At 34.3% G+C, this 19,643-nt stretch overlaps 1 protein-coding gene and 1 pseudogene across 1 annotated transcript; one reads left to right on the top strand and one right to left on the bottom strand.

Moving 5' to 3' along the window:
- LOC18601596 lies at window positions 5,468-7,502 on the top strand (annotated as a pseudogene).
- LOC18601594 (caffeic acid 3-O-methyltransferase) lies at window positions 9,314-12,345 on the bottom strand. The gene is made up of 4 exons (XM_007032584.2): window positions 11,741-12,345; window positions 10,829-11,139; window positions 9,975-10,039; window positions 9,314-9,748 (listed from the first exon to the last, which is right to left on the bottom strand). Exons 1-4 carry the CDS (start codon window positions 12,163-12,165, stop codon window positions 9,452-9,454), a joined length of 1,098 nt encoding a protein of 365 aa, XP_007032646.2. The 5' UTR covers window positions 12,166-12,345; the 3' UTR covers window positions 9,314-9,451.

Raw genomic sequence — 19,643 nt, 5'->3', positions numbered from 1 at the left:
ATTTAAAATATTAATAAATTTTTATTTAAATTTTAATATGATTATTTATTTTAATTTACATAATATTGATTATTTATATTTCTTTTTAAATATGAATAATTTATAATTAAAACATTAACATTATTACTTTATTTTATTCTTTATTTTAAAATATTAAAATATAAAACATTTATAATTTAATTTTTAAGTTTAAAATGTTAACTTTTTATAAGTTAAATTAAAACTTAAACCTTTTTACTTTAAATTCATTTAAATTCTTTTGTTTTACTTTTAAATTTATTTTATTTAGTAAGAGAAACAGAGAGGCAGTTGGGTAGAGTGAGAAAGAAATTGTAAAAAATAAATAAATTACATTTTATATAGTAAGGTAATTGTTAAAATTAACGAAGGGTATTTTTTATCATTAATTTTTTTACTTTATTCCTTGTCTCTTGGAATAGCCAATACCAAGGGGGGCCCTGGTGTTGGCTATTCCCCTATCACCTTGAATAGCCATTCCAGGGAATGGTCATTCTTTCTAACTAACTAAGGTGTTAAAGCAAGATTACGAATAGAGGGGGAATGGAATAGTTATTCCCCCCAACCAAACATGTTGTAAGAGAAAGCTGAGTGGAGAAAGGAGTGAGACTTGTTTTGTTCGGTTAAGGTGAGAGTTAGGTACACATAAAAGTGTGGGTTCAGTGAGATCAAGGAGAGTGAAAAAATTGGGAGACTTTAAGGAGAGGAGCTTTTAATGCATTAAGGGTGTGTTTGCTTCACAAGAAGGAATAGAGTGGGAATGAAATAACCATTCCATAGGAATAGAATAAGAGATGAATAACTACGATATAGTTTGATTCATAGGATAGGAATTGTTATTATGAACTATTCTAATGTTTAGTTGATAAGAATAATTTTAAGAATAATTAAAGAATAAGTGATAAATAACAAAAATGCCCCTTAATATAATATTTAAATTTTAAATGAAAATATTAATAAATTGTTATTTAAATTTTAATATGATTTAATTTAGAGAATATTAATAATTTATATTTCATTTAAAATATTAGAAATTTATAATTAAAACATTAATATTATTATTTTAATTTATTCTTTATTTTTAAAATATCAAAATATTACAAATTTCTAATTAAAATTATAATTCAATTTTTAAATTTTAAATTTTATTTTTTATAATTCAGAATTAAAACTTAAACCTTTTTTTAAAATTCTTTTTAATTTTTCTTCTCTTAGATTGACCACCGAAGATGTAACTGTCTTGCGTAAGAGAGCATTGACATGTGTTACTGTCATCACGTGGATGTGAATCCTACATCGTCGAGATAATGCTCTTAGTGAGTAGAGCCACAAAGTCCCACATTGAAGAGAAACTCTCAGCGGGGTGTAAGGGAGAATGTCATGGTCTTAGAGAAAGGAACTAGGAATCCTACATCGGCTATGTATTAAAGTGATACTAGGAATATAAGGGTTCACACCACTTTCAACCTGCGAGGTGCTTTTTATGAAACAAAACCGTGAGGCTAGAGGGCCAAAGTGGAAAATACTTCATAGGGATTGGTGTGGACCGTGACAATATGCGATTCTTGAGGTCGGATCAAGTTGGGGAGTGCCAAATCAATGCTCCTCGTGGCCAAATCTGGCCATGGAGTGCTAGATCCGATTGTGAGAATCTAATGAGGGAGTGCCAAATCTGATGCTTCTTGTAGCCAAAATTGGCGTTTTCGTGGACGGATCTAATCAAGGAACACCAAATTCGACGTTTTAAGACTAGATACAATAGGAGGCATTGAATTCGAACCTTCCATGTCCCGGTTTGGCTAAAAAATGCCAGATCGGCACTTCTTGGGGCCAAATCTGGTCTAAAAAATATCGATACCACTCGCTACCACTGCCCTCTACTGTCTTCCATGATGAAGGAAATTTAGTGAGAGATAGAGAAAGGTAGAAGGGTAGATAGATTAAAAAATTGGGAGAAATAAAGAAATTTTAGTTTATGTTGTATGTAATTTTTAAAATTGATGGAGGACAATTTTGTCCATTAGCATTATAGGCTATTCCTTGGCTTCGGGAATAGCCATTACCAAGGGAGAGAGGACCGGTAATGGCTATTCCTTTTTCTCCCTAAAAGGGCATTCTTTAGAATGACCATTCCTTCCAACCAAATAAATGATAACTCTATTATATAGAGTTATCATAGGGTACTTTTTGAAGCATAAATTTTACTTATTCTTTTAGTTTTCTGCGTAGTCCTTAGCAAATTTCATGCTTTTTAGTAGAAGTAACTTTTAGGGTGTCTAGTGTCATTTAGACAATTTTAGCTTCATTTTTTTGTCAAAAATCCCCTTAGTGCAACTTCTGATCATTTAACCTTTTTGATGTTAAAGGAATGTTGGCTGAAAGTGAAGCTGAAAATGAGGACCAAAACAACTCTACACTAGGCAGCTTGAAGGAGGAGAACATGGAAGCAGAAAGCTCAAAGTTGCAGCACCAAGAATGTCCAGGCAGAGAGTTTCTCGTTGTAGCGAGAAACAGGGCACTAAGGTAGGAGGATTTTTGTTGCAGCGAGAATCCAAACTCACTATAGCAAAAATGAAGGTCTTTGCAATGCCAAGTCAGCTTCTAGCTCGCTGCAGCGAGAATCCAATGTGGCTGCAGCGAGAACACATTAGAAAAAGGAATATACTTGGCTCGAGATTCTAGGTCAAGGCTAAAAGAAGAATGGAGTATAAATAGGAATTTTTGCATAGAAAAAGAAGACATTCAGGGAGACATTTTGGGCAAGAAGAGGCAGAAGCAAAACTAGAAAGAGAAGAAGAATCAAGAGCTAGACCTTCTAAAGCTGCAACAGAACATCTTCCTCTCTCTCTCTATCTCATTTTGTAAAACAATGCTTTTGTTTACTATATTGTGTACTCTTTTTTTTGAAATGTTGAGCTAAAGTTATTAATCTAGGATTATGGTTGACTTTATTATGTAGTTTGGATATTGATTTGGTTGGTTGCTTAGTCTCATTGGAAACATTGATGTTTACTCAAATTTAAATTTATTGTCCATTTATTGGATTGATCACTAATTAAATGTGTTCAAGTATTTAGATGACACTTGAAAGAGTTAGTCTAAATTAGACCTAGATTTGAGTAATGTGTGTTCAAAACACTTAAAAAAGGAATTTTAGTGCTTTGATGTGCAATTAGGGTAGAAATACATTTAATTGCCACACATAGTCAATTTGGAAAGCCTTGGCTTAAAGAGCTTAGTTTAGTTGTCTCTTATAGTCATATAGTGATTCAATTAGATTAAGCAAGTGTGTAATATCTCGACGGAGAATTACACATACCTTAAGATTTTAGACTAACATCAAGTTTCATTGAGATTAAGTGTTTAACCAAACTCAATTCCAAGTGAAGTATTAAAGGATACCATAATCCTAGAATATTAGGCCATTTATTCCATTTCAATTTATCATTTGCACCACTTAGATTAGATTTAGTTAATTAGATTACATTTTTAACCATATTTCAAAATTTGTTACTTGGATAAGAGTAGTTTGTTTTAATTTTAGTAGTTAGCAGCAATTATTAGATCAACTCCTTGAGGATCGACAACTCACTCATCACATTACTACTTGTTGCGATTGTGTATGCTTCCATGAAATCTTTGCTTGCAATTTGCATTCAATTTAAGCATATTCCATATTGCACGAGCAAAAGATAAATTTTTATTGTCAACAATAAAATCCTAAGAAAGGATTAAGAATACTTCAAAAAAAAGTTAAGAGAAGTTCACTTAACTACCTCCATATCTGAGCTACCAAGCCAAACTCTTTAGAATATCTCAATCGTGAAAATAACTCAGTGAATCTTGCCACTAGTTCTAAGCTACTTTCAATTCTCCATGTGACATGGTTGTTCCACGTTGTTCTCATACTATAAGACAATATTTAAAAGAAATAATGGTTAGCCAAAATTGGACATCTACATTTTGCCCTCTGCATAAGAATTTTTGTAAGAAATTTTTATGCATAAATAAAAAGCCACAATTTGAGTCATGAACATAAAATAAGTAATGTAAGGCAACACTTTACATGTTTTTCTTATCCAAAAGAAAAAGTAGCTAATGAAGCAGTGTTAAAACACTTTTTTAACGTTTATTCCATTCAAAGCAAAATCTTCTTTGATTAGAACCTTGCAAATTTATGCAATTATTTTTATTATTATTTTTTATTATTACAAAATATGCTTGCAGTTAGGAAAGTCCACTTGAAGCGTTGCACCTCGGAACATCCTCATGCATTTCGCACTTGGTAACGTCCCTGAGCATTACGCATGTAGGAAAGTCTTTGGGTATTACACACTTGGAATGTCCCCAAGCGTTACGTACTTGGAATGTCCCTGTCTGTTGCACACTTGGAACGTCCTTAGGCGTTACACACTTGAGAACCTCCTTGTGCGTTACACATTTAGGAACATCCTTATGCGTTACAGACTTAGGAACGTCCTTGGGCATTACGCACTTGGAAACATTCCTAGGTGTTACGCACTACGAATGTCCATGGGTGTCACAAACTACATTTCTTCGTTTAAATATGCAATAGTCCGTGCGACACTTAAATGAATGTTTCCACACAAGTCAGCCTATAACTCATTTATATCTTTACCAGTGAGACAGTCAAACAATCCGTTGACTGCTAACCCCCTATAAAGAGTTTATGAAGTTTTAAAAGTATTTCACTAATAGCCATTACAATGCGTGAGATATGGGCATTCCTTTTCCAAAGAGTTTTCTCCCTAAAGACTTAACAAACATCTCTAAAGATGTCACCAAGTACCACTACAATGTTTAAAAAGGGGACATCTCCCTTGAAGGTACAAAAGACTTAATCTTCTAGGTAGTTTTACCTTGTTATAACCTTATATAAGGTTGGCTCATGACATCATCCCTCACTTAATCTGTCAATGTCCTTGTTGATTGGTTGACTTGGAACTCTTCAATCTTTTGCTTAAAGGCACGGAGATCGACTTCCTTCTCCTAAGTGATTTCATCTGTCCCTAACCATTCTATTTCTCCAAATATTTGCGTTGGTTGTCAGTTAATTATGGTTGTTCTCTTTGCAAGAATCTCCTCTACCCAATGTTGTGATAGTGGTTTAGTGGTAAGGTAGCTCTTGTGGCCTAACTTTGGTTGCCCTCTTTGAACTTCATCGAGTCAATGTATATGATTTTCAATCCCATTAGAAGAATACCTAACTGCATCCACTTTGAATGTTAGTTGATCAGAAATATTGACCTGACTGTTCAAACTGTCACAAGGAGATAGTAGTAAAAGCCACCACAGTTTTCAGTACTAAAATGTCTTTCTATTAGAGGAAATTAAACTTAAAGACATTCCATCAATATCCGTCTGCTCATATGTGCAAATGCATATAAGTTGCCAAAGAACCTTCACCTCAGATATTTGTGACGCCAAAATGTCGATTTTCCAAGGTTCTGAAACATCCCAGCCTCACATTGCTCTCTTTCCAAGTGCTGGAATGGGTCACCTGACCCCTTTTCTCCGTCTTGCTTCCATGCTATTGTCACACAATTGTATGGTAACTCTGATCACTACTAAATCTACAGTATCAGTAGCCGAGTCCACATATATTTCTTTCTTTCTTTCAACACATCCAGAAATCAAACATATTGAATTCCAAGTTCCTCCTATGCAGCCTTCCAATACCACTACAGATGATCCTTTCTTTATCCAATTCAAAGCTACTAACCGTTCTGCCCATCTTATTCATCCTTTAATATCTTCTTTATCGCCACCTCTCTCTGCCATCTTTTCTGACTTAGTAGTAGCCTCTGGTGTCAGCAAAGTTGCTGTTGATCTTGGTATTCTAATTACACTGTATCCACCACTTCTGTCAAGTTTCTTTCTCTTATGGCTTATCTTCCAATCCTGACATCTGATGCTGCCAAAATGAGCAACAGATCTACTGAAATTGAGATACCAGGCCTAACCCCACTGCATATATCAAGCATTCCTCCTCCATTCTTTAACCTGATCATCTTTTTACAGCAACCCTTGTCTCAAATACCATAACTCTCCCGGATTGCAAAGGAATTCTAATGAATACATTTGATTGCTTTGAGCCTGAAACTGTTGAAAGTTAGTCTCTGGTTCAATACTCTGCTGGGAGTGAAAATATCAAATTTGATTTGAAGATGAAGACCTTATCTGCTACTTAGTTATTTAACTTTTTGGTTGTTTCAACTTTTTCTGCTATTTAGTTTTTTCAGTCAAGCAACGTATTAGCCTTTGCACAATTACAGCAAAGGACAGCTGACAATTTTAGTGGCTGCACCTTGTGTTAAGAGCTTTTCCTTATTTTAATATTTTACCTATTACTTTTATATTGTAAGCTGATATGGGACTTCAAGGGTGAATACAAAAACCAGCCTTCTTCATTTTCTTTGCAAGTCTCCTTTACTGGTTTGAAATGAGCCTCTTTTCTTGACCAAGATCTGACCTACAAGACTTTCTTTATACTTTTCATGAATATTTTCAGAAACTCTTTCAGCAATCAACAATAAGAGAGCTTTAAGAAATCTCCCACTAATTCTCCCCATAGGACCATCGGGAACTTATGAGCTCGAGAAGGACCAGGGTCAGTATCTACCTTGGCTAAACAACCAACCAGCAGAATCTGTCGTGTTTGTAAGCTTCGGAAGCAGAACAGCCATGTCAAAGGATCAAATAAAGGAATTGAGACATGGACTACAAAAAAGTGAGTATCGATTCCTTTGGATATTGAAGACGAAAACAGTTGACAAGGATGACACTGAAGATTTGGAAGACTTATTAAGCTGTTCATTTCTAGAAAGAACAAAGAACAAGGGTATGGTATTAAAGGAGTGGGTGAACCAGCAAGATATTCTAGCACATCCTGCGGTTGGAGGCTTTGTAAATCATTGTGGGTGGAACTCAGTGATGGAAGCAGCTCAGAGAGGGATTCCAATGCTGGCATGGCCTCAACATGGGGACCAAAGAGCGAACGCGGAGGTTTTGGAGAAGGCAGGGCTTGGAATATGGAATAGGACATGGGGCTGGGGTGGTCAGAGGTTGGTTAAAACAGATGGAAATCAGAAAAGGATCAGTGAGCTGATGACAGATGTGAAGCTGAAGAGTAGAGCCAAGAAGGTAGGAGAAGAAGCTAGGCAAGCCACTGGAAATGGCGGGAGTTCCATAAAGACAACCATGGAAGTCATTGAATCGTTAAAGCAAAACAACAGGAGCCGAGGTTTTCCATTTTTGGTCAATTTCTTATTGATTTAGGTTCTCTTAAAAGAGAAACAAAAAATAGAATGGGATATTGTTGAAGCAGGAATTTTCTTGACTTCACCTAATGTTCTTAGTTTAATTGGCATTAGTGGAACAGTGTGATCTAAGTCAATGTATCTGCAAATTTTAGTTAACTGTTTTAATTGAACTTTTCTTAACGTGTAAACCATGTGAATGATGCTGCACTAAACATGTTTAACTTTTTATCCTCTTTTGGCTGCTTATATGCTATTCAATCACATATACAATGAATCTGCTCCATGTTACCCTTTTACTGCAGAGACAATGCTAAGCAGTGCCTAAGGGTTCAGTAGATTCCGAAAGTCATGATAAAAACAAGATGTCATCAGCTTAATCTGTTTTATTTTTTTTCCCCATGAATCAGGTAAATCTGGAAACTGTCATTTTACTTGTTAAGCTTGGAGTTCCAAATGTACACGTCAATTAAAATTAAAAAATGGAAGAAATAAAATCCATTGCCTTGACAATAGAGCATTTGGATCATTGATTGGTGCATGATCTTTCTACTTAAAGAATAAGGTTCAAATCCCCTTTCCATTAAACAGGGTTTGAATCCCCCTTCCACTAAGGTCAAAAAATCTATTACCTTATATTGATAAAAATATTATCACAACTTGAAGTAGGAACCAATCTTGTTAGCAAAACGATAGAGGTTTTGAAAGATTAAGTTTCTTGAATACGTATGTAAATGATCTGGCTAGCAAGAGTTGGAATTATTTAATGTTTACACCTCTGTCTTCAAGCATCTGAATTTTTTAACTCCTAACAGAAATACATAAATTCCACACAGAAATCTAGTACATAGATCCTCATATTTCAAAAAAATTCAAGTGATTGACTTTTGCTATTGCTTAGCTACAATGATTGTATCTGAGAGGTAAGTCTCATGATGTTAGAGGAACCTACTGCTCTAATACTTCATTATTTGATAGTCTGCAACAAATGTATAAGCAATAGGTGGGTGCATTAAAATTTCTATAAAAGGAGAACAGCAGTCTTTCAAACAGAGGAGGAATGGTTGGAATTTCATGTTCTGTTAATACCAACAATCTATTAGACAAATGGTAATTTGCTATTCAAAGTGCATTTTGTTGTGCCTATTTAACGATGTTATCATGAGTTGGATGTGGATCAATGCCAATGATTTTACTCTTTCTCTGTCATAGCTCATACATGGTTCTGAGCCAATGGCTCACACTCCCACTTTAGGTGGGAAACTACTGCAGGGTCAGGGCTATGTATCCCTGCCTCCTGCAGGACCACAGAACGTACTATTAGTTTTGTGAGAGAGAATGGATAGTGGAGGAGGAGGAATGAAAGATTATTTTCATTGCTTAAGCCACTACTACTTACGAGGCAAGGTATTTATACATGCTATTACAATGAAGAAGGAAAGGAAGGATAACTGCTTTGACAGTTAAGACTTAGTTACAGAGTCAACAATTAAGAAAGTCAAATACAGTAAGAAAACCAAAATTACCACACTAACTATCAATTAATCTTGTACAATTAACCTGATTAGTTAACACACGTGAGGAACATGTGCAGCATTACAATCAAGTGTAGGACTATGAATGTTCAAAATGCTCCTCTTGCTTAACAAAGCATGGAATTGTCTTGGTTTTAAAGCTTTTGTAAGTAAATCTACCATCTACAATTCAGTATGAACATGTTTTGGAGAGTGATCCCGGCTAAAATATGGAAATCCATCTCAATGTCTTTAGTCTTGTCATGAAATATGGGATTTTTACAAATGGACAACGTTGATTGATTGTCACAGTAAAGCTCCACTGCATTTGGATGTTTAATACGAAGATCACCAAGCACAAATAACTATCACATAATTTCACAGCAAGCAGCTACCATGTCTCTATAGTTTGCCAATTCATCCTTCTCATAATTTATTTCAGTGTTATTTTTCATGTAATTTCATTTGATTCACAAGTATTTAATTATTAGATGAACCATCTTCGACACAAGAAAGTATGTTTATTGCAATACAACCATTCTCTTTTATTCTTTTCCCTCCTCTTGCTAGCTTGAAGAAGATTGGAAACTAAGCAACTGGAACAGGAGAGCTCAGTTTACCAATGATATAAGGGTCCAACTACTTGAAGAACTCCATTACCCAGAGGTCATAAACAAAACATTCGTATCTGATGCCCCTGAATCCAGCATTAGTTGCCAAGGCTTCGAATTCTAGTTTGTTTCGTTCCTTCCCTCTTGGAAGATGAGTCATCATAATGATATCCGTCTGCGAAGTGCTTCTCCCAAAAGCATTAGTCTCGGGCAAAATTGGGAGGACAGTATCAACCACTATAACTTTTCCATCATCTGGGATGGCATTGTAACAATTCTTCAACAGCTTCAAACATTGTTCATCGCTCCAATTATGAAGTACCGACTACAAAAATTTTGACAAGTCAATTATGTCATAAATTTGTTATCTAGTGTTTAAGCTCGTACTATTTGAAACTTTTGATGAAGCAAATAGCAAAAATTGAACAACCAATGCAATAACTAAAAAGTGAAAATGGACTAATAATTGATGATTTCTTGTGAGAGATGATTGAATCCATAACTCACAGTTGCATATCAGGGGAAAAGATTGTCTACAAATGATATCTTACCTTCATGAAAATGGCATCGCCTTTAGGAATACTTTCAAACATATCTCCCCCTACATGCTCAACGCCTGTAAAATTTGTTGATATCCTGTTAGCGTACGAAGTATACCGAAGAAACTAGACAAAACATGCCATTTGGCATCAATTTCGAATGTGTTTATGGAATTAAACGAAATTCCACAATGTAAAAACCGAATTTAATCTATAAAGTGATTTTTGAAAACCTTTTCTATTTCTCTATTTTTTTTGCAAAATGAGATTTTATTGGCCACACTACCGATATGTCATTGCTAGTCTCAAGCTGAAGCTGCCAGAGAATCCCATTGGCATGAAAACCGGCTTGACAAAGAGAAACTGTACATAAAAAAGAAGGGGACAACTGCTTGCATAAATTGGCAGTAGTCCCTCAACACTCCGAGCCTACCTAAAGGCAAATTCCTGCTTGCACACAAAAATAGCAGCAGGAAGCAAGAAAGCAATAAAAAACAAGCTAACCTCCTAAAGAGATCGAGATCAAAATACCAAAAACAGAGACCAAAAGCTTAAATCCGGAAAGCAATTAAAATAGAAAATCTTGTCTATTTCAAATGATTCAGTTATACTTTCTTTTAAACACAAAATCACAAGATTAGCAGCCCTTTTATGTTATGGCGTCATATTTGCAAAGCACAGGACTAATGCAGCTACATTAAGTTGGCCAAACGGGGAAGGGAATGCAACAGATGCAATTAGCTCAGCATTTTACTTCCACATACAATATTCTGGATTGAGGTAATGATTTGAAAAAAGAAAGGGCTATATATGACTTTGGAATATTATTCAGAATACATAGAATAATGCATTAGCCAAGTTGTTACCAGGACAGGTCGGGGCATGTTGTATAACATGAGGCAAGTCAAAATTAATTCCCTTAATGTAGGGGCACTTGGAAGTGATGAGGCTGAGAGTGACTCCTAGACCACCGGCAACATCAACCACTCGGTTGAGCTGCTTAAAACCCTTGTAGGTCTCCAGGATCTTCTTCACGATTATCGTCGCGTGATTGATCATTGCAGTATTAAAAACTTGATTGAGCCTAGGGTCCTTGCCAAAGTATTCAAATGCGTGTGTTCCATGGACCCTGTCAAATGGAACTCCTCCTTCAAGAACTGCATCCTTCAGGTGCGACCTAACAGTACATTAATAAGCAGGAATTTGTTAATTATAGCAGCCAAAAAGCTAAACAAAGTCAATAGTCAGGCGAATTGGGAACTTCTTTTTGAGTTGAAATTGAGCAACCAAGCCTTTAGAAGTTACAACTAATTCAATTAATGTACCAAACAAAAGGGAAGTGTCGAATATTGATACTGGGAAGGAGTCTATCTAGTAATCATGGTCGGGTCAAATATATAAACAATCTTTTGGTCATGCCATAATCAAGTACCTTTATCCCCGTTTGTAATGTTACCATCTAAGGATTAAAAATCATTATATTTACAAATTAGAATCAACAATGCATTGAATTATAAAATATTTTTGAAGTAATATCTTACATATACGCTCCACCCCATTGGCTAGAAGTTTTAATGCTCCGTTTGAGGATCAAGGTACATGAAAATATGCACATATTAGCTAATGAAAAATCAGAACATTAAAAATTTATCTGCCTATAATTGAACCAATATTTCGAATCTCAACTGACCACCAACAATAAAGTTCCAACTACACATCAACAATAACTCCATCTAGTCAAGAAAAGAGAGAGGTAGAGAGAGATGCATGAAACACACCAACTATCAAGGGAGACCTTGTCCTGAATCAAGGCCATCAAGGGGCCAAATGAAACACCATCTTCATTTCGAACAAAGAATTTGGACACAGGCGTCAAACTATAGAGCCTTTGGGGATTGTTACCCTCTTCATCTACCACAGAGCAACCAACAATACCATGGCTGGCTAAAACTCTAAGTATGCGGTCCAGCATCGACGGCGCCTCTGGATTCTTGCAAGGTAATTGGGCTGCTATCTCTTTTGGGGAGAACTTGGCATTTGGACCAGCTTTGGCTATGATGTCAAAGAGTTCCAGTTGAATTGCTGCATGCATAGACATGGGTAGCACAGAAGAGCTGACAATCTGCATGGCATATGAGAAGCTTTCTTGGTCTTGCTCTGCATTATTGTTGCCATGAAACTGGTTTTCAACAGAAGATGCCATTGAACAACAAAGCCTTTTTTTCTCTCAATGAAATTAACTTGTATGTGTGGAATTAAAAAGGTTGACACGTAAAAATGAAAGGCAACTCTCACTCAGGCTTGTTAGAATAAAAAATGATCAAGAGGGGAAGGGAGCCATGAAAATACTATGAAAGCGATTTTGGTTGCCTCCAAAAGTCAACGATGACACTACGGGCAACAACAATACATTGGGTGTGTACACACAAATTTCTACTGTAAATTTGGAAATAAATACCCAATTTAATAATTAGAGCCTAAACCCAATCACACACCTACAAATTTCATGTTGAAAATTAGATTGTAAATTTGAAAACAAATATCAAATTTAATAATCAAATTCTAAGCCTTAAGCCCTAGACCCTAAATCCTAAATCCAATTATAAACCTACAAATTTCCTTTCAAGTTTCATGTTGAAAATTAGACTGTAAATTTGCAAACAAATATCAAATTTAATAATCAAACATGGAATTCCAATCTCTGAAAATTCTTTAAAATAAAAAATAATCCTCTAATTAATTTCTTTTAATTGATTTCTTTAATGGCTGAGTCTTGACAATTTGATCTTGAATGCACAAAGTATAAAAGTTTCCCTATTTGAACTCAAGACAATAAGGAAGCTTGAAAAGTTGAGTTGTGAAACAAAGCATAAGCTAAATGAAAAATAACATAGAAAGTAAAGAGTACTCAGCCAAGTTTTTATTAAGGTTAGGCCCTTCAATGCCCATGTCCTCTTCATTGATAGTACAAGGAGTTCGAATCCACTATAAACTGTCTTTCAAGGATCAAGTATAACCTACATAAAAGTATTGCCTTTTCATGATCAAGTACAACTTTTACAAGCCACTACCTTTTAAGAATAAGCACAACTTATACAAGCCACTGTCTTTCAAGGATTAAGCACAATTTTTACAAGCCATTGCCTTTCAAGAACCAAGCACAACTTCTCTACCTTTTGCTTGAAAGTATAACTAATACTACCTTTACTAGAGGAGTTATGCCTTTACATTACTTTTTACGTGGAGGTATAACCAACAATAATGGATTTTCAAAGGAATATGAGCTTAAAACCTCTATGAAGGTTGATGACCTATTTAGGCACAAAAAGATTAGAGCTTTTCCAAGGATGATGAATGATGAAAGAATATTCAAGCTCAAAAAGTTTCAAATGAGAGATAAAAATGTGATCTTGATTTTCTTTTCTGTTCAAATGAAGGATTTTTCTGCTTTTGGATCTCTGCTTGTTTTTCCTCTTCTTTTTAAGCTCTCAATTTCATACCTTTGGCATCCTTAGAGTAGACATTTACAGGCCCTGTGATTTCTTACCCGTCAGAGTAAAATTTGAAATGAATTTTCATACGTTCTTGCCAGCTTGATCAAGTTTGTCATTCTTGGAAAATCGATTCTTTGTTCTTGAGTTATCGGTTCTTCATAAAGTCTAGAACTTTCTGTTTCTAAAGAGTCGATTCTTTCTTCTTAAGATGTCAATTCTTTCTTAATTTGGCTCAAAGGTGGCACCTTTGCAATTTTTCAAGAATCGATTTTTCTTTCTCAAGGTGTTGGTTCTTCATTGTGGTTTGACGTTAAAATTTAATTTTGAATTTCATATTTGACAATTCAATCTTATCCATTTGTCCCATTTCTTCCTTACTTTCCAAGTTTCTGATTTTAGTCATTGATGCTTCAAGAACCGATATCTTCTTTCTTAAGAATCGATTCTTTGTGTTCAGACTTGTGCTTGGATTCTTTCTATTTTCTTGGAATCGATTCTTTCTCTCTAAGTTGTCGATTCTTTCTTATCCCAATAGCTTTTGTCTTTCAAGAATTGATATCTCCTTTTCATAAACTCGATTCTTCTTATAAAGAAGTAAAGAATTTTGCTTCTTGTGTAATGAGAATCGATTCTTCATTTACTAAACGTCGATTTTTTAGGTTGATATTTTGAATTTGAATTTGTTCAAAAGCATTTTTCTTTGCAACATCAACTTCAAAACTCTTGAGGATTTTCTTTAAGTTTAAAAACATTTTCTAAGCATTTCCAAAGCATATTTAGATCAATCAATTTTATCATTTCAAAACCAAGGTATAGCTAACAATCTTCTTCTTTTTGACATGACAAAATTAATAGCTAAATTTGCTCATTGAAGAACTCCCCTTGAACTTGTGCTTAACATTCGAAAGATTTTAGAACTAGGGTAAAGCTATAAAAAGGATTTGAAAGCATTTGTCTTGAGCTGAACTCCCTCTAGATCTGTGCTCATTCAAAAAGATTGCATGATATTTAGAAAGCAATTTTGAAATCATTTTTCAAGAAAATGCAGCCATAAACACAAGTAAAGCTTTGGCAAATTTATGTCTAATATTCTCCCCATTTTTGTTATATCAAAAAAGAATAGAAAACAGAGTATAAGGAATATAAAACTCTCAAATAGGCAAACAGAAAACAGAGCATTGTAGCATAAGTATAAATGTCTCACGTAAACATGGCACATAAACATTCATGATCAGAAATTTCAATCAATCAAGATTAGTGAATATCAACCTATTTTCATTGATTAGTAATACGCATGGTTATAGATACTAACACAAAGAATGTAAATTTTAATCTAAGCAAGCCATGTAGAGATATCTAATCACATAAACATACAGTAACCAACATATGGCTATATTAACAAGTGAAAAAATTTAAACTACATCAAACAATTTCATTAGCCAAGGCTTTATTCAATTATATTAAGCAATTTAATACTCTTATGCATCATAAATATTCAAAATAATTAAGCCTTTAAAATCAAAACATTATTCAAAACAAGCTATGATGAATGTATGCAAGCGAGATTAGAAGTCATCCAATAAAAATATATATCCAAGTGTTTTAAAGACAACACAGGAATGTGTCCCAACTACACAAAATTGGGATGAAGGATCAAGGTTAAGGTCTGTTTTCATAAGATTGGTTGAGGGATCAGCTAGTAAAGTCAATGGTCTTCTGAAGTCATGTCTTACTTAAACTGATTCATTTTTTTCTTGCAATTTTCTAGTCCATTAAGCAACTTACTGATGCCACTTTCAAAGTAAGTATTCATGTCTGTAATTAATGAGTTCATAGTGGTTGAAGATGAAAAGGCCTAAATATCATCATGCTTTATGCTATTGGCTATTGCTATCTCTTTTTTTCCTAAACCTATGCAAGCATCACATTTTTTAGGTGCCATTTCCCATCAACCATTTGATACTGAAATTCTTCAATCACATCTTCAATAGTCTTCTAAGTCTTGTATCTGATCAATGGATCAATTCTACTATCAGCTCTATATGCATCAATCAGTTGACTTATCACCATCCCATGAACTAGTACTTTGCTCTTCCCAACAATCGTTTCCATCATATCTTGAAAAATAAAGTGAGCCAAGTTGATATGTGTATTGTGTTTGATGTGATGCATGAAAAATAGGTCTTCGCCCTTCACATATGAATAGATTCTCCCATTTGGCCTCCAACACCAACATAAGATTAAATGCAGAATTCTATCATGAAAACTTAGATGATTTACATTAAACTATTCTAATTCATTGGTTGGAGGAAAGATGAAGAACTCAGTCTATAAATCATGCTCAATAAGTCCACTTCATAGATTTTTCAGGTTTCTTCCAACATTAGGAATTCTTAGGACATGACTAATTAGTGGTGGACAGATACACATTTCATTTCCCATGACTAATGTAATGAACATATTCTCAAATATGAATGAATTTCCTTAATCGTTCTAGAATGTTGTGGTGGAATTAGAGTAGAAAACCTTGACTAAGTTCTCATGAAAAGGTCTATCCATTTCTATGAGGGTCATCCAACCTTATTGACTAAGATTTTCTATATATTGAAACTCTAGTACTCTAAGGTGATAAAAATCAATGGACTTGCCAAGAGACACTTGAAGGAAAGAGAACAAGTACAAGTACCTTTGTTTTTGTTCATGACTATTGAAATTCTCTTTAAAACAGTAAGTGGGTTCTAATGAAGATTCACTTATTTGGCATTTGATGGGACTTTTATGCCTTTTTGTCATGTGTGGTAGGCTTTTTGATAAACAGATTTGAAAGGAGTGAAATGAAGGAGTTTTACAGTGAACTTGGGAAGAAATAATAAAAGATAAACAAGGCAAGAATATTTTTAAGCATACTAAAATGGTGATTGATCTTTTGTCTTCAAAAAAAATTCTGACATTTTTAATTAAGGTGTTCTATTTCATTTGATTACTGTGTTTTCAGTCTCGATGCACTTAATTACATTATCAAGACTATTATAGGTATCAGGATGTTAAATTCAGGTCTCAATATTTTACCTTTGCATTTAAAAAAATTGTTGTGCGACTTCTTATAATGAATGCATGTGTTTCATGTCATGATGCACTTAAATGATAACAAGCACATATATTTTCATGATAAATCATTCAAGATAGACTTCAGGTGTAATATTATTCATAACCCAACATTGTTCTCACTTACCTTTGTTTCTCATACATGTTTCATGCCTTGTAAGAAGTCTTGGAGTATTTTGAAAAGCACTCTATGTCGAAAGAATCGATTCTTATAGATGCAATGTCGATTCTTGAGTTTTAAGATAGGCAAAAATATGTTTTATGTAGTACAAGAATTGATTTTACAAAATAGAGATATCGATTGTTGCACTTGACATTTTGATTTCATTGTATGCTTAATCTCTATAATTTTTCTCCTCTTTGTCTTGATTTGCCTACAAAACAAATTCTCACTTGATTTTTGGTATTCAAATGCCTTTGGATCCTTTTGTTAGTCACAACAATCAAAAAGAAAATTTTCTTTGAAGCTCACACTTATTTATCTCTATTAAGTAAACAATTAAGAAAAAGTAATCTTAGAATAAAAATTTATTTGCTTCACTCTTGAAATCTATTATTTAATTTCTACATCCCTTTGTTTTTTAATAAATGACCTCAAGCGTATGTCTTCAACCAAAGAAAATTCAAGTTTTTGATTTGGTACCCAAGCTTTCTTGGGTCCATGCGTGTTAGTTCATCCCATTTTGGTTCTACTTGGAACCTCAAAGATCTTAACAACTTTACCTAGGTAGGTTTAGTTTTTTTTGGAACCCATACCTTTTTGCCAATCTTTTCTTTAGGAGATATCTTTCTAAGATGATAAATATATATAGAGTGACCAATCTTATGACTGTAAATGCATAAATGTGATGCACTATGTTTTTCATTTTCCTTTTCAAAAAAGGTTTTTATTTTTGTCTCTTTTAGTGTTCTATGATATCATATACCTTCCTTATCAAAAAAAGTCTTTTCAGTTTCAAACATCTTATTGAGCTTCTATGAACTCATGTTCCGTTAAGAGAATGATTCATTTAAATGCTCATTTTTCTTTTTCAAATTACTTACTTCATCCTCAAAGCATTTGACTTTAACTTCTAGCTCACTCTTGACTTTATTTAGATAATCATTTTCAACCTTGAATTTAGAAATAATCTTTTTATATTTCAAGGTCATATGCTCAAATTCAAATGCTAAATCATCATATGCATCTTGAAGTTCATCAAATGTGTATGAATCATCAAGATAATTACTTAATAAATTAATTATATGGTTATTTTAAATGATATCCTCACGTCCATATGACAGTACATGATTTATCTTTGAAAATTTTTTTCAATTTATTAATTTTAGACGTGTGCATCTTGTAATTAGATAAAAAATTTCTCTATGGTGGCTAATTTTTTTTTTTTAAAGTTGGGATTTCATGGCATAAAGGAGAGCAAGCTCTGTCCATGTACAAAAGGAGCTCAAATTTTTGGTTGCTATATCCCCACAAGTTGGGTATATCAGCCAAAACCTGCATAATTTCTCTATATAACAATAACAAAATAAACAGGGTATTTCATAAGATACATATACATCAAAACCCATCATCAACCATAAATAAACATGAAACTAAGCTAAGGAATACTCCAACATATGCTTGTAACAAAAATAACCAATCAACAACTAGAAGGTTGCACAGAATCAGGGTTAGTCAACATATAATATAAAGGTAACCCCACTTTTCGCCATATCATTGGCTTCCTCGTTGGCAGAACGAGGGATATGTCTGATTTTCAAATGTTGAATTGAATGGAGCAAGTTGAAGATCTGAATCATCACTTTTCTCATCCTCCATGGTACCTCATGAGGACTTTGCACCCATTTAACTACATTTATGGATTCAGATTACATTTTTTACTTGTAGTCACTCTAATTTGATGCCATAAAAATGATAATAGCTTCCCTTACCGCTAAAAGCTTAGCCATGTTAGAATCACTAAACCCCACCAATTTAGAGAAAAGAGCAAGCATCGTTCCTCTGCTATCTTTTAGGATTCCATCAATGTCAACTTCTCCCAAATTGCCTCTCAATGTTAAACTTAATCCACCCTACTTTTGGCCTGGACCAAGCCACTACTTTTCTAACTATGACAATGGCACAGAAGTTCCTCCCTTGATTCAAAAATCTCAAAAGGTCCCCAACTGAGATGTTTAAGCTAGGCATTTAGCCTTAGTCCACCAAGCCATTCGAGCTTTGACCAACTCAAAGATCATATCAACATCCCATTCTTTTCCTTTAAACACTAATTAATTTATAGCAATCCAAATTCCCTAGTTAATAGCATAAAATGCCATTTTTCATATCATTCCATTCCTAATCGAAGAGTCAAAGCCAAGCCAGGACAAAAAGCAAATAATTGGGTTTTGGTGCACCACCCACTGAAGGTTCCATAAGCCACACCACAATTTCCATAGATACCAAGAATAAACACAAACAAAAATATGACTCATTATTTCTTTTTCCTTTTTGCAAATCACGCACAAGGAGGCAACTTCATTAATGATACCGAAAGAGGCCAACGTGTTTTTCACTAGAAGTTTACCATATACCAATTGCCATACAAACACTTTAACATTGCGAGGAGCAATATCGGCCCACAGATGCTTTCATATACTTGACTACACATTATTAGATGCAAGAACTGTCTTGTGGAAGCTTTTAGTAAAATAGCAACCATTGTATTCACCTTTCCACATGAGTTTGTCATTAAACTCTTTCCCTAAGACTTGGTCATCAATGACCGCACCAAACTGTCCCCATTGCTCCATCCCCCAACCAAAAATCTTATGTCCTAGCTCAACATTCCATTTCCATTTGTCTCCATTCCACGTCCCAAACTCATTACTAAGTGATATACCAAGATCAGCAAGCATAAAATTTCCATATTGATAATCACTCGAGAGAGGTTTGATTATATTCCTCTATTGGCACGAAGCTTACTTACCTCTCCCTACTTTCGACACAAAAGATTTGTTGTCTAGCTACAACTTTTCAATAATAATTTTCTACCATAACCCTTTCCCTCATTATTGAAACTCCATAGCCAATTGTTCAAGA

The sequence above is a fragment of the Theobroma cacao genome, chromosome 4 (assembly GCF_000208745.1).
Source record: "Theobroma cacao cultivar B97-61/B2 chromosome 4, Criollo_cocoa_genome_V2, whole genome shotgun sequence".
Lineage (NCBI taxonomy): Eukaryota > Viridiplantae > Streptophyta > Magnoliopsida > Malvales > Malvaceae > Theobroma > Theobroma cacao.
Note: the sequence above shows the minus strand (reverse complement) of the source record. Positions and strands in the feature narration are given on the sequence as shown.

Excerpts from the sequence above, each read along its gene's own strand:
- LOC18601594 (XM_007032584.2), bottom strand. The coding sequence starts at position 12,165 with ATGGCATCTTCTGTTGAAAACCAGTTTCATGGCAACAATAATGCAGAG. Across the intron at positions 11,140-11,740 it reads AAGGTCTCCCTTGATAGTTG|GTCGCACCTGAAGGATGCAG; the intron begins GTGTGTTTCATG and ends ATGTACTGTTAG. Across the intron at positions 9,749-9,974 it reads GCGATGCCATTTTCATGAAG|TCGGTACTTCATAATTGGAG; the intron begins GTAAGATATCAT and ends AAATTTTTGTAG.